The sequence below is a fragment of the Pyxicephalus adspersus genome, chromosome 7 (assembly GCF_032062135.1).
Source record: "Pyxicephalus adspersus chromosome 7, UCB_Pads_2.0, whole genome shotgun sequence".
In the NCBI taxonomy this organism is placed as follows: domain Eukaryota; kingdom Metazoa; phylum Chordata; class Amphibia; order Anura; family Pyxicephalidae; genus Pyxicephalus; species Pyxicephalus adspersus.
Genome location: NC_092864.1, coordinates 48,277,930 through 48,291,825, shown reverse-complemented (window position 1 = coordinate 48,291,825; position 13,896 = coordinate 48,277,930). Strand labels below are relative to the sequence as shown.

The 13,896-nt window shown below is 37.4% G+C and overlaps 1 protein-coding gene across 1 annotated transcript in view; it reads left to right on the top strand.

Moving 5' to 3' along the window:
* The window catches only part of LOC140336042 (dynein axonemal heavy chain 11-like), a 182,173-nt gene that overhangs the window by 43,479 nt on the left and 124,798 nt on the right, over window positions 1–13,896 (top strand). Inside the window, exons 18-25 of the mRNA XM_072419096.1 lie at window positions 2,597–2,680; window positions 5,306–5,464; window positions 5,548–5,670; window positions 7,182–7,304; window positions 8,443–8,456; window positions 9,543–9,681; window positions 10,778–10,870; window positions 12,075–12,269. Of these exons, the coding sequence (XP_072275197.1) occupies window positions 2,597–2,680; window positions 5,306–5,464; window positions 5,548–5,670; window positions 7,182–7,304; window positions 8,443–8,456; window positions 9,543–9,681; window positions 10,778–10,870; window positions 12,075–12,269 (930 nt within the window). The remainder of the gene's footprint in view (window positions 1–2,596; window positions 2,681–5,305; window positions 5,465–5,547; window positions 5,671–7,181; window positions 7,305–8,442; window positions 8,457–9,542; window positions 9,682–10,777; window positions 10,871–12,074; window positions 12,270–13,896) is intronic.

The following is a 13,896-nucleotide window of genomic DNA, read 5'->3' as shown; positions in this document are numbered from 1 at the left end:
TGAAAGTTATGTGGCCTTGTCTGGCACAGGAATTAGGGGCATACACTTGCTGTTCTATCTTTCTTTGCCATCCCAGCTGCATTTCTGATAATAGTTTTCTTTTATGACCACCCAGACTGCATACATATTTTTTTAATAATAATAATCAATAATAAAAAACATGTACTAAGACATCCTTCAAGCCTTTTTAAGATTTGTGTATTTCCAGTGTTGTCCTTAAAGCCGAAGTTGTCTCCATACTTCTATATACAATAGTTTTCTTTCATTGATGAATGCTAAATGAAAGTGACAGTATCAATTTAATTGGGAAAAAACTATTGTAAGTTGAACCATGGGAATGCTAATGAGCTTCACATCAACCCGAAACACTCATACATTTATGACCTCAATTCTTGCAAATGTGTTGGAAGTTGGCGTTCTATAAAATGAATAAATAAGAGGGTTATCAGGACAGCCAGGAAACTTGTATTTTCAGAAGCTGGCCAGCATACCAGTTGATTCCAGGACTCCATTTGCCTCTAGAACTCTAGTTCCTATCAGAAGCACCACTCGGTACAAGTAAGATCTTATGTAACACTTTGTTATGTCACTAATAACTGCAATGTATGTGATTTGTAACTTACTCCACACAAATGGTTGTGATGCATTTTCATTTCAATATGGTGAGGGAGCCATTTTGGAGTAAATATACTTTCTCTGTTCTGTCACCGAGTTTGGTTGTCTTGTCCATGACCTACAAGCAGGTCACTACATTATCCCTGAACCACACCAATTAATAAGCTACATAAAGGAGACTGGTAAATTGGATGACATCAACATATTCTGGCAAATTAAACACTGATGTTGATAAGTTTAGCTGTTTGCTTTTCATCATTATTATAATTGCAAAGTCATTACATTTGTGTGAAATTGCACTGCCAGCAAGAATGTTCTTTTTTTTTGTAAAAAATAAAGGTCCAAACTGACACAACCATAACATCAATAGGTACAACACAAACAGCCCAGTGGAGGAAAGTCATAGGAGAGGTGTCTTTCTATATTTATCAATTTTCAGTCCAGCTGGTATTTTCAGTGCACATTTAAACAAAATCTCCTGGCTAGCAGATGAATATATAACATACATATGCAAACTGTGTTACCTACCAAATCTGTAGACTGTCTTTTCCCTCCTGAGATTTACACTACTCTGCCTGATAGAACACACATGTATAACAGGAGAGGGGAATATAGCAAAAGTGGGGGATCAAGGTGGTAAAACAAACTATCTTACTTGTCAATTAGTGGTGATGTTACTACTCCTTAATTTGTAAATGCAGTGGTCAAAGTCAACAGCAAAAATACCAGCACTTCACTGGGAAACAGAATGATCACACCCTATAAATGAGCCCCTTTAGGTTTTCTAGAGGCTAAGCACAGCAGGGACTGCTTCCTATATGACTGTGTCTCTCTGACCAAATAGTCATACTGGAGCTTTGCAGGAGGAAGAGAGGGGGATGATTACGTGCTCTAACTAATTCAGTTAAGTAAGCATGAGCTATGGAATTTTTATTTTTTCAACTTTTTTTCAACAAAGTTGAGCAGGAAAGTCTGGAAAACTGTAAGAAGAGTCTAATGCTCCACCTGCTGGCTGGAAATTAAAATGAAACATTTCTATGCAATATTTGCCTAAATTAAAATCAAAGAAAAATATATATAAATATATTTTTATTTATTTTTATAAATAGTATTTATCTTCTAACTGCTCACCAGATATTAGCGCAGCTTTTGTAACAGTTTACAACTCTGATTTCCTAAAGCAAACTGGTTCTTTGCGCATTCATTGCCCAGTGCTGTCCCATATCAAAGGATAGGAGAGAGGGTCTTTAGCCCTTTGCATACATCATACAGTATATGTAATTGTAACATTTTCCTTGATTTGGATTGAGCAGTAAAAGAATGAAACCACTGTCTGTGGTATGCGTACACTTGTTACTGTAACAAGTGTTTAAAAGGTCATGTTCCTCAAATTGTAAAGATATTCTATCAAATCTACATAACAGGGAATAAAGGAAAATCTCCTTAGTGAGCTTACTTGCCTGCAATAACCTAAAAAAGAAAAAACAAAGTTTGGGATTTAGACATACTTTAATTTGCCACTGAAGCAAATGAGAGTTTTATGTATTTACCAGCATCAATGACAGTGGGCTACAAATCAACATCTTTGGGACCATATACAGGCACCTGACCCAATGGAGGTTTCCCACTCCATAACCACAAACATAATGTTTGCCCTTGCATACAAGCAACAATAGCAAAAAACACAGGAAGTAAGAGAAATACATCAAGAAGCAGTAAAACAAAAACAATAAATGGAAAAAAAGGGAATTTACAAAATCAAGGACAAAAGAAAGCCACAATCACAAGAAAAGCTCAAGGAGTAAGACAAACAGACCTAGGAAAACTTTTGATTGATTTAAGGTCTGAAAAAGGAATTGTAAATGTATCAATAAGTCTAAATAATATTCATTTGTGATACTTTTAATGCATTAACACAGCATGAATTTAGGTAACCAGTAAGTGCAGCATATCACAGGGCACCTTTGTGCTTTTTCGTTAGACAAGCATTAAAGACTGGATGAAAACGCCATGGAAACAGATAAATGTTGAACAAATGGATATGGAACTGAGAAGATTTGCAAAGGTAAAGAAATGTTTTCCATTAGAACTTGTAAGATTGGGGTAAGCTGAAGTATAGGGGTAAGTTGTAGCATAGGGGCATCTCTTTTTTTCTGTTGGTGAAGCTGATTTACAAAGGTATTTGGAATTGCACTGCTTTAAATGCTATGCCCAATTAAAACTGATATGTGCATTTCATTACCAGGTACATTACCAGGTTAGATAAACTGCTGGCTTCGTGTATCCCTTGAACACTATATGGCAATGGCTAGCTCCATTTCTACTCAGCTCAACTGAAGTAAAGTAATTGGCCACTTTTAAATCTGATCCTCTCAAAACTTTTACCTTACATTATGCAGAGCAAAGTTAGTTTTTACTTCTGTGGTTTATTGGGCAGATTTTCCCTCACTTCTTGTAATACAGCAGGTAACAGACATCCCCACTGATGGATACAAACATGGCAGACTGGAAAAAATATTTTAGATAGAGTGCCTATTTTAGAAACTGATATGTCCACCAAAAGCTGAGGTGGAGGACCCTAAGGGAAATGCGGAGTTATCAAACAGCGCAGTTAGCGGGCCAGGGTGAAAAGTAAAGTGAAAGTGATCTGAAGAGGTTTCACAAATTTTTAATGTAGCTCTGCTGAGGGGGGATAAATCTATCTCTCCTGGCCACACTGGCTCAGAGACTCACTGGGAACTGCCTTCAGGTCCAAAGACGATAAGATTTGTTCAGCCAAGCTAGATATTTTGGGCTTAGGCGTCAAATGCCAATCAACTATTCGTGCCAACACAGCAACCTTATGATACAGGAAAATGTTTGGTAATTCCATGCCCGCCTCCTGTTCAGGGTAGCACAGGATGGAAGCATTGAGTCTCTGACGAGTGTCTTGCAAGACAAGTTTGATTGGCAGGTCTATAGGAATAGTTTGGAAAAATGTACGATCTTTGGGAGAGGTGTCCATCTTCAAGACAGGCATCCTGCTGAACCAAGAAATTGCTCTAGATTTCCAAGATTCTAGATTTGTTGACACATTTCTGAGCAGAGGTACATAACCAAGAGAATATAGTAAGGGGGGATCTTGTGGGATAGCAGTGGTATAGAAGTAGCATTCCATCTGAAGGAAAAATTCTGTTTGAGTGTCGTGACCAAGGTTTGCGGAAACATCAAATTTAGGGCTTCTGCTAGACTGCAGTGATTGAAAGTATGAGGCCACATTGAGAGACAAAGGTTGTTGTGCCTTTATGGTAATGATGCACAAAAATGAATCAGGTCCTTCTTGAAATAAAGGAAAAATAAAAGAATATAAAATTATATATATATATACTTATATACTATACTATATATAATTATATATATATAACTGATCTATGAGAAATACCGTCTTGAAATTATTTAGTAAAAAGTAATTTAAGATAATGCAAACATGCAGCTCTCATTCAGATGGGTAGTAAACAACTACAGAGATTACAGCGAGCAATGTGCAAGGATGCTGATGGGCTTTCAGGCTTCTTGTTGAGGACCGCTGATAAATCTTTATGAATCTATGGAGGAACACAAATATTAATTTTATAAATAATATCACATCATACTTATATAGAAAAAACAATCAGTTTTTATTTTTTCCTCATTCTATCCAAATTAAAAGGTTTAAGCTCTTTTATCAGAGTGGGATGTAAAATAATTTTTCACAGATGAAAAATAAAGCACTAAAGAATGAAACACACATTTTGCTGCCTTTAAAGGTAAACTCTTCTTTTTGCCATAAGGACACTTGAGTGATTCAAAGAAGTGCCACTTAACAATTATGTGAAAAGGATCCACTTATGTAATCCTTCTGCTAATTACTTGGTAATTATTTGTAGCTTAAGTTCAGGTGATAAAATGAAAAGAATACACTATGAGTGGTAATAGGGTGTAACCTTGAGATGACTTAATCCTATATATATTCCTAAAGATTTTAGAAATATATATTTTGTAAAACAATACTACACAATAGATGCAGCTTCTTGTTACCCTGATTCTGAAATATGTGACTGAGTACTGTCATAAATAAACCTGCAAGTACAGGTAAATGCATAGTCATTAAAAAGTGTAGTTTTGCATGAATCCTTTTGTTTGACTTATCATATGTACTGCCTATTGCTGAGTTAATCTCTTTATCCTTTCTCATGTCTGCCTATCTTTGCATCAGGCCTGCCAGTGATTGCATCTGTCCTTCCCTAATCTGATTTATTATCACTTTAGACTAATCCCCCCTTAATCCTGTTTTTTACTTTTTCAATGATTGGTCTTCCTGCCTATTTACAAATAATCCTTCATCAGTCCTGCCCATTATTAGACTACTGTCCCCATAGTCTTTCCTATAACTGCAGCAATTCTACCTTACCCCTCTCTATGACTGTATTCTTTCCTCAGTCCTGCCTGACACTGCCCTCCTGCCCATTGCTATTTATCAGTGGACGATTACCACATTTCCACAGCCCTAGTTATATGTGCTTGTATCCTCTCTCTAGTTGTGTCTGCCACTGGAGAACTAAATGTATTGTTCAGTTGTTGTGATGTGTCCTTTGAGTATCTTTATTGTTCTGAAACTTTCATTTTTTTGAGCTTACACAGTATTACTCATTATATTTTTGTGCATGTTCAGGAAATGAAATCACTAGATAAAGAAGTACGAACATGGGATGTCTATCTGGGCCTGGAGTCTACAGTTAAAAACCTCATCACATCACTTAGAGCTGTAAATGAGCTTCAGAACCCCGCTGTCCGGATGAGACATTGGTTACAGCTGATGAGCAAAACTGGGGTATATTTGCTACAATATGTGTTCACTCTCCATAAGTTCTTTCTATCTGTGAAAAAAGACTGACACAGTGTTCTGTTTTTCAGGTAAAATTTGTGATGAATGAAGAGACTGTACTTGGAGATCTTCTGGTTCTACAACTTCACAGAGTAGAGGATGAAGTGAAAAATATTGTAGATAAAGCTGTGAAGGAAATGGCAATAGAAAAGGTGGGTCCAGATTTATAGATATATATCAGATCTTTTTTTTGTTGGATTCAAGTTACTACGGTGACTCTTGTCTGATATGTAAAACAAATACATAGAACCCTATATAATATTTGTGTCTAGTAATCATGGGCTTCCAAACACCGATCAACCAAATTTCACTATCAAACAACTTATGGCGGTGATGAGGGATAAGTCGGTTTTGTTCACTATCAAAAGCTATGTGATATTTATGCTGATCATCCACTTTATATAGCAGCAGCACCATATAATAACATGATAGTACTAACAATACCATAACATGGTTTTAAACTATCAGGGCTAGTGTTTTTCTGTTTCAAGAACAAGTTCAGGATAGTTTTAGCTGGTTTACCTCATAACCAGGAACACCCGTAACAACAAATTACCTTATTTACCTTTACCTTATTACCTCCCTATTGACTCCAAAAACTAAAAGATATTCCAATTTTTACCCAAAGTTTGGTGATATAAAATCTCTAGTTTCAATCATGTTTAGGATTACAATATATTGTCATGCACGGAGAGACATGACCACTAGGGGGCGTATGGAGGTGGTGTGAGCCCAGAGACGGGCCAAAGCGCTGAGTCTAAGCCTTAACCAGGTTTTCTCCGGAGCCTCTGATGGTGAGGATGTTGCCCTGCAGGTTACGGCCAGGTTGCAGTCCTTGGGCATACCAAGGTGGGTAAGCGCGGTACAAAATCACTAAGCGAAGGGGTAATCAAGGAAAGCTGGGGTCGAGACAGGCAGCAAGCAAGAGAAGTCAGGTCACACACCAGGGGTAAATAGCCAGGCATCCAGGAGACAGACAGCAGTGACGAAGGGCCACTGAGAGCACAGGGAACACAGGAGACGCTGGAAACAGCAGGAGGTACAGGTGATGCAGGAATATCCAGAGGCAGACAGGAACAGCACAGGGAAGTTGGCTGGAGAACCAACAGGCTGGACAACGAGGAGTTAACACAGGAGCTGGACACAGGAAACACTGGATTAAGCAGCAGGTGTACAGGAACTAGTACACAGAACTAGGGAGCTCGGCACTAGTAACACTTGTTGCACGAACACTAAGTGCAGTCTGTGAGCTAGCTAAAAAGCCATGGCTGATCAAGAGGCTATCTTTTGATTGGCCAGCGGATTGAACGGAATTGATAAAGCTTGGAAACAGAGGCACGCCCAGCTTCAGAACTGCAAGCTTGCGCAGGAGAGGGATGCCTGTGCTTTAGTGAGGAAGAGGTAAATGTGACATACATGCTGCACATTTAAATTGTAGGTATTCAACGACAATGAATAATAAAAAGCCCGTAGAGACCAATCAAATTGTATTCTCCAGCAGCTTACCAGTGTGGAACTAAAAAAAAGCTATATTGTGGTCCCAAATGAAAAATTCCCAAACAACATATTATAATGCCTTTAAAATTAGGATGTAACCATGTTGAATCAATAAATTATAATAAAACAAAAAATCTAATGAAAATGTACAAACTCACTGACCCAGGTCCTTGTGGAGATGAACCATACTTGGAGCACCATGCAGTTCTCGTATGAGAAGCATTCAGCCACTGGAACTCCATTGCTGAAGTCCGATGAAGATTTAATAGAGACACTTGAAGACAATCAGGTAATTGTTTTTCCTAATGAATAGATCTACTTTCTGCTAATACAATAAGATAGTAGCAGGTAAGGTCTTTAAATCAATAGGAAGACTCTTTACGCAAATCCTAATAAAATTTACAAAAGTTGACTACATACAGTGCCCCCTGTAATGTTTGAGACAAAAAAATGTAATTTGTACATGGTGAAACTATGTATGAAAATACTTTTAATCATGTCTGAATTGTTTGATTTAGAATCATACACTGAGAAGCAGAAGGGTAGATCAAAGAAAAATGTGCCTTTCCCCCCAAACATTATGGAGGGCACTTTAAATAAATAAATGTGTCTTCAAGGGGTAGTATAAATTGGTTTGTAAACCACAAATTTGACATAGATCATATGCAGCACTACAGGAGAATGGTCTTTGACCCCTCCTGATTTACTACAGCCCTGCCAAAGCTTTACAAGATGCACATATGCTGCACTACTATGGGTGGTGCAAACCTGGATGAGCTCAGCCACCTTGACTCATTATGGGTGCCAGCGTGGGAGTGTTGAGATAGGGTTAAATGCTAAAAGTTACTTGGGTTTGACACTCCTTGACTTTAAAACTAATAGCTGCCATTTGGTGGTGGCTGCTCCTTTTATGATATTTTCCTTTATAAAGTTTAAAAGTACTTCCCAAAACTTGCTATTAGTACTGTATATTCAATAAAAAATACTTTTAGACAGACAGAAGAGAGAGAGAAGGTCTTTTAGTATTTAAGGGGAAAAGGCTAAAGTATGCACCCCTTATGATTTGTCGACTACTTCAGCAGTAGAGGTTGAAGGTCTGCCCTTTTTCCATCCCTTCCTGGTGAAGCACCCTTTGGACTGACCCTGCTTAAAAGAAATAACTTTCATTTTTCCCATGATCTCAGTTTTATGAAAGCACCACCACTTACTGTCCCAATAGCTTAGTAAGTGATGGAATGTAGGACTTCCATTTATTTCTACATTTTCTTTCCTTTCACGGTAAAGCAATAGTTAACAGTTCTAAATGACTATTTGACTTTTTGTGAATATTTGCAGAAGGAGACCAATATTGTGAGAAAGCCAGCAATGGAAAATATATGGCATGAACATTTCCAATAGCTGTTTCCTGCACTTATTTTTGTTTTCAGAAAATGATCTTCTGGTAGAATTTCTGATCAATAGTATGGTGGTACACTGTGTGGTCTGAAACTATAATAGAGAAAGACACAAAAATTGCAAAAAGTGTGTGGGTGAGTAGGGGGGTTTATGGAAAACCTTGCAACCTATAGCCAGTCTTGAAACAATTCGGAACATTACATGACCTTCCAGCAAAAATAGTGTCTTAATCTTCATCCCAAAGGTAAATAATAGACTGCATTTTCCATGGCTCACAATCCACATTTGAGACTATTGCAGGCAGCCCATGTTGAGGGCTGATAAAATGAAAAACAACCTCAGCCACGGTAATTTGGAAATACACTTCTGAGCAGTATACAAAGAAAAAAAGTTTACTTTCTTTAAAAAAAAAGTGACTGGGTCTTGAACATACTTAAAAATATTGTAATTTTTTTGGAGGCGCTCACCCCCAGCTGTGCCGCTTGACAACATGCACAAAGTGCAGGACACTTATGGGAAAGAGCTTGCCTGTGGTGCCTTATTGCTTAAGTATGTCCAACTGCTTCTGCTCCTGCTTGGTATGAATAAAGAATCAGGAATTGGAGCAAAGTTGCTTTGGCTGATGGCTTGGAGCTGAATACAGCCATCAATCCCATTGTGAATAGCTACTTTGAACAAACGAGTGTGGTTTTTAAGCATTTAGCATTTTTTCACTTGTTTTGCAGTTTTCTTTTTTTAGCGCACAATTTCTCTCTCGAACGCCACGCTATTCATGGGGCCCGGGACACAGTAAATGGACCTCTGTGATCAGCAATTCAATACAAGCCTAATTTCAGTTTCGTTTACATCAGTAGGGGAGCTTCTTGTTGATTTTGACAAAGTCCAAACTTTGCTGGGATAAAAAGATGAATCGGAACATGTTGGAGGCAGTTCTGTAATTATGGAAGATAGTGTGCCTCCTTAATGTGACGTTTTGCTTGAATATCTATACAAACTGAAACAGTGTATGTAAAATTATTGTTACCTAGTTACAATAAAAACGGTACCTTGGAGTCAGTTTTCAGTTGCAGTCCAGAGATTGCACCTAGGACTTGTCACTCTTGTCTGACTTATGGTTACTTCTTTTTTGTAGCCCATGTGCAATGGTGATTCCAGATTTTGAGTTGATATGTGAAATTATGTTGGTGGCTGAAGGTTTTGTTGATGCACGAATGTTGTCAAGGAAATTCATCAGTCTCTATACCTTGTGTCGTCAGCTCCTATCCAAACAGGTAATCCAAACAATCTAATGATTTATTGTACAAGTATATTGCTTATTTAGAACATATACACTTACCAAGTTATAATAGTTTCTATTGCAAAAGTTATAAAAGTTTCTATTGCAAAATTATACAGATTTAATTTTATTTCCTATCCATGTGTCAACTGTCAACCAAAAATTGGCCTTTAAATTTTTAGGCGTAGAGTTAGTTGGCTAAACTTTTATATGCAAGATGATGTGACAGTTCTTAGGGTCTGTGTTTATGTGCTATTGATTTCTTATAGCTGGTCTAGGGACCTGCTCAAGCTACTTGAAGGACTTCTCTTACACGTGAAAAGCACCTGCCAATGAAATTCAAAAGTGCCTCAAATTGTTTCCAATGGCACAAGCCCATAACATGTTCACACTGGACCTTACATAGACTTAAGGATACTGAATCGCAGTTAAGAATGCAGCACCTAAGGGCTCATTGACATATATGTTCAATGGTTACCTGTGCAATAACACGCATGCTCCCAATGTCACACACTAATGTGTTAGCCGTGTTTTATACAGTGCAGTTTTATTCATTCTTAATGGCACCCTAATGCATCTCTGTTTCAGGTAAACAAACCTCTAAATTTTGGTCAGCTGTGTGTTAGCCTAATTTGTTATTGCAGCCATTATAGCTAACTAACAACATGGAGGTAGACAGGAACCTTTGCAGATTCCATGAATGATTAGCTAATGAAAAAAGTCAATGATAATACTACTTTTTTTTTAATCTTACCTTTTTTTTTTTTTTTTTTAAATATTTTTTCAAAATACATTTAAAACAACCAAACATAATTCTTATAACTACTACAGTTTCATAATTAATATTTGTTTGTTTTTTGTTATTACCTCCATTTTGCAGGATCATTATGATTGGGGTCTGAGGGCTATAAAATCTGTTTTAGTNAAAAAAGTCAATGATAATACTACTTTTTTTTTAATTTTTCTTTTTTTTTTTTTTTTTTTAAATAGGTTTACAATGTACATTTAGAACAACCAATCATTGTTCTTATAACTACTTTAGTTTCATAATTAATATTTGTTTGTTTTTTGTTATTACCTCCATTTTGCAGGATCATTATGATTGGGGTCTGAGGGCTATAAAATCTGTTTTAGTAGTGGCGGGATCACTGAAACGAGAGGACAGAAGCAGACCTGAAGACCAGGTATGTGTGTGTCTTTGATTGAAGCCAGTTATTGTACGATCAGCTGTGTGATGTTTCAGTGTTTTCATCAATGACATGTTTATGCTTGATATACATGAAACAACAAAATAAGCTGATAAAAGAATCATATGTTTTTAGAAAATATGTGCCAGTGTCAGTACTTCTACAATGTAAAAGACACTGGGAGGAAGTTCAGACTTCATATAAACATAATGGGGAGGTGGATACATTGGAACAATCCTCATACACTGAGATAGGTGAGATTTGAATGGAGGGATGTCCTGTGCATTAAAGGAAAAATTCCTTTTTCCCCGAAGCAACAAGTCAGCTTCCAGCCTTCATGTTTAAAGTCCAGGTTTTGATTTAAACTAGGGTTAATCATTGGTTGGTGTAAATATTACATTAGGGCTAATTTAAACCAACAGTAGTGGACAGCATTACCAAATTTGTTCATTGCAGCCTTTATGCAAGAACTAGGCATAAAGCCTTATGTCCTATGATTAGAGTTCACAACAAAGAGCTGCCAAAAGAAGACATGGCGCATTTTTCGGCAGCGAGTTCCCTATGCACTGTAATGTATCAAAATGTGCCACAGTGCAAAGCCATAACAATAGAACCGAATAAAAAGCACTGCAATATGTGTTTAAACCACACTGCATCTTTGTTGGATGTGAGCATGCATTTCAGATATTAGGCTCAATTAGGTAAATCAAATGGGTGCAAATATTCTTAGGATAATTAGTCTTGATTATTCTGGGCTTGGCTCTCTTACACATGACATTATAAAATGCAGTTTATAACATGAAATACATTTTGTGGAAAGTGCTTTTCTTTTTCTGACATACTTTACGAATATTCTGTCATCTTCTGGTATTGTTTTATTATTGTAGCTGCAGGTTAAAAAGTGTGGTTTTCTAAAATGTATTCTTAAATACCAGTTGTCTTATTTACTGTATATATATTAACAACATATACTGTTAGACAGTTATTATATCTTAAATTCCTTATTAGAAATATTTCTGTTCTCTAAATAAAATGGTTGTATAGTGATCTACTGCGCACAAGAAACAGATTGAGACTAACAAGCCATATGTGTCCTAATTGTCCGAGTGACGATGCTTTCATAACGTTTGTTCATTTTATGCCTTATGTTATGGTGTGTTATGATTGAGTCTAATTACGGTGTGTTGTTCCTCCATTTAAGGTTTTGATGAGAGCCCTGAGGGACTTCAATCTTCCCAAGATAGTAACCAATGATGTTGCAATCTTTCTGGGTCTCATCAATGACTTGTTCCCCCTTCTGGAAGTGCCCAGGAAGAGAGATGTAAAGTTGGAACAGATGGTGCGCCAGTCCATTGCAGAGCTGCGCCTGCAGCCAGAAGAAAACTTTATTCTGAAGGTGGAAATAATGGCTTTCTGCTTAGTGTATTGTACAAATGGGGTGATTGAAGGCTGTAATGATCACTGTTGTTTGATGCTCATGCTATTCAGCATCTGGCTAATGCCTTTAATAGCCATGGCAATAAACAAAGTCTTCACAGCCCTGTCTCTCCCTTCTTTTTCCAAGAAGATTAAATGTTAATATAATACATTGTTCAGTGGAACACCCTTTGATTCCAGGGCTCCAATTGAAATGTGTCTGGGGGTATAAATAATGGCTAATTAGAATCATGACATACATTGTTATTTTATTACACTTTTGTTATAGCAATTTAACTTTAGGGTGGCTTTCCGCTTCACATATTCATTTTCATCTACAACACATGAGAGGGTGGTGGAGAAAAAAGAATTAAAGGTTTTAATTTTCAAGCTGTGATGTATGTTAGGTATACACTGCTAATTAACAAGACTACAGTGTGTTGTAACAATACCTGAAAGGAATTGTTGGAATACTTCTGTGTTTTGGGTGAGGAGATGACAGCAGCATGATTGCTTACAGTTATGTGCCCATAGAAGTTTTTTACTCGGTCACAGAACAAAACAAGATAAGAACTGAAATAAGTTGCTATTGCAGTGTTTATGCCTTTATGCTTAGTCTTGTGTATACATGTAGATTGCTGTTTACCCAAATGTAAAATGCACCCCTATGTGCACCAGATTGCACTCAGTGCCCCTCTTAATAGGGTTTACAAAAGTGTATAAGCCTATCATTTCTCACTGTATATGGTTTTGAGAATCTTTTGCAAATTTCCTGCCAGAAATACTAGGCTGACAATGTTTCTGCTCTTTACAAGGCTGTGGCATGTCCTGCAACAGGTAGTGTTGTCATGAGCAAGATATGGGAACTTTGCAAAAGTGTTAAGAAATTATTTGCCTACGAAAATTGTATTTAGTGAGACATTGCTAAACATAGTAAAAAAACTAATTAAAAACCTTGAGCATCTCTGAAAGGTGACCAATTGGCTTATTTAATGACCACAGTGCAAAACATCTGAATAGAAATGTGCCCTTTTCTTGGCTGCTGCACTGCATCATCAATCAATCAAAAGCAAATGCTCCTATAAAGTTAATTTGAGTTAGATACAGAGACACGATGGATTATTTTTTTTTTATGAATTTCTATAGTAATTCATAAAAAAATATAGTATGACTCAATACTGAGACACTAAATTAAAACAGTAAGTATTAGTCACCTAGCTACAGATCTGTGGTTTCTTAAGTGAAATTTTGACTTGGAAGCCCCTTCTTCAGTAACTCTGCCTTGCAGCCAACTGTATTCTAATTACAAATTTATTAGCTCCAGTCTGAATGTTATACCATGATGGCGGAAGTATCAATGCCAGCCGCAGTAAATAGGGGAGCAAGGGGGCAGCACTGGAGCTCCGTTAGTTCCTAAGGCCCCCTGGCCCATCTGCCAGCAACCCGCGGCTCCAGGGCCGCAGGTTGCCGGCCAGCATTAGGCCTGGATTGGCCAGGGGGCGTTAGGTCGGAACGAACTACCGGCTAGGCCGTATCTGGCCTAAAGACCAGAGTTTGCCGACCCCTGATTTAGGACATGCTCTTTAGCATCAGGAAGCCCCCTTGAC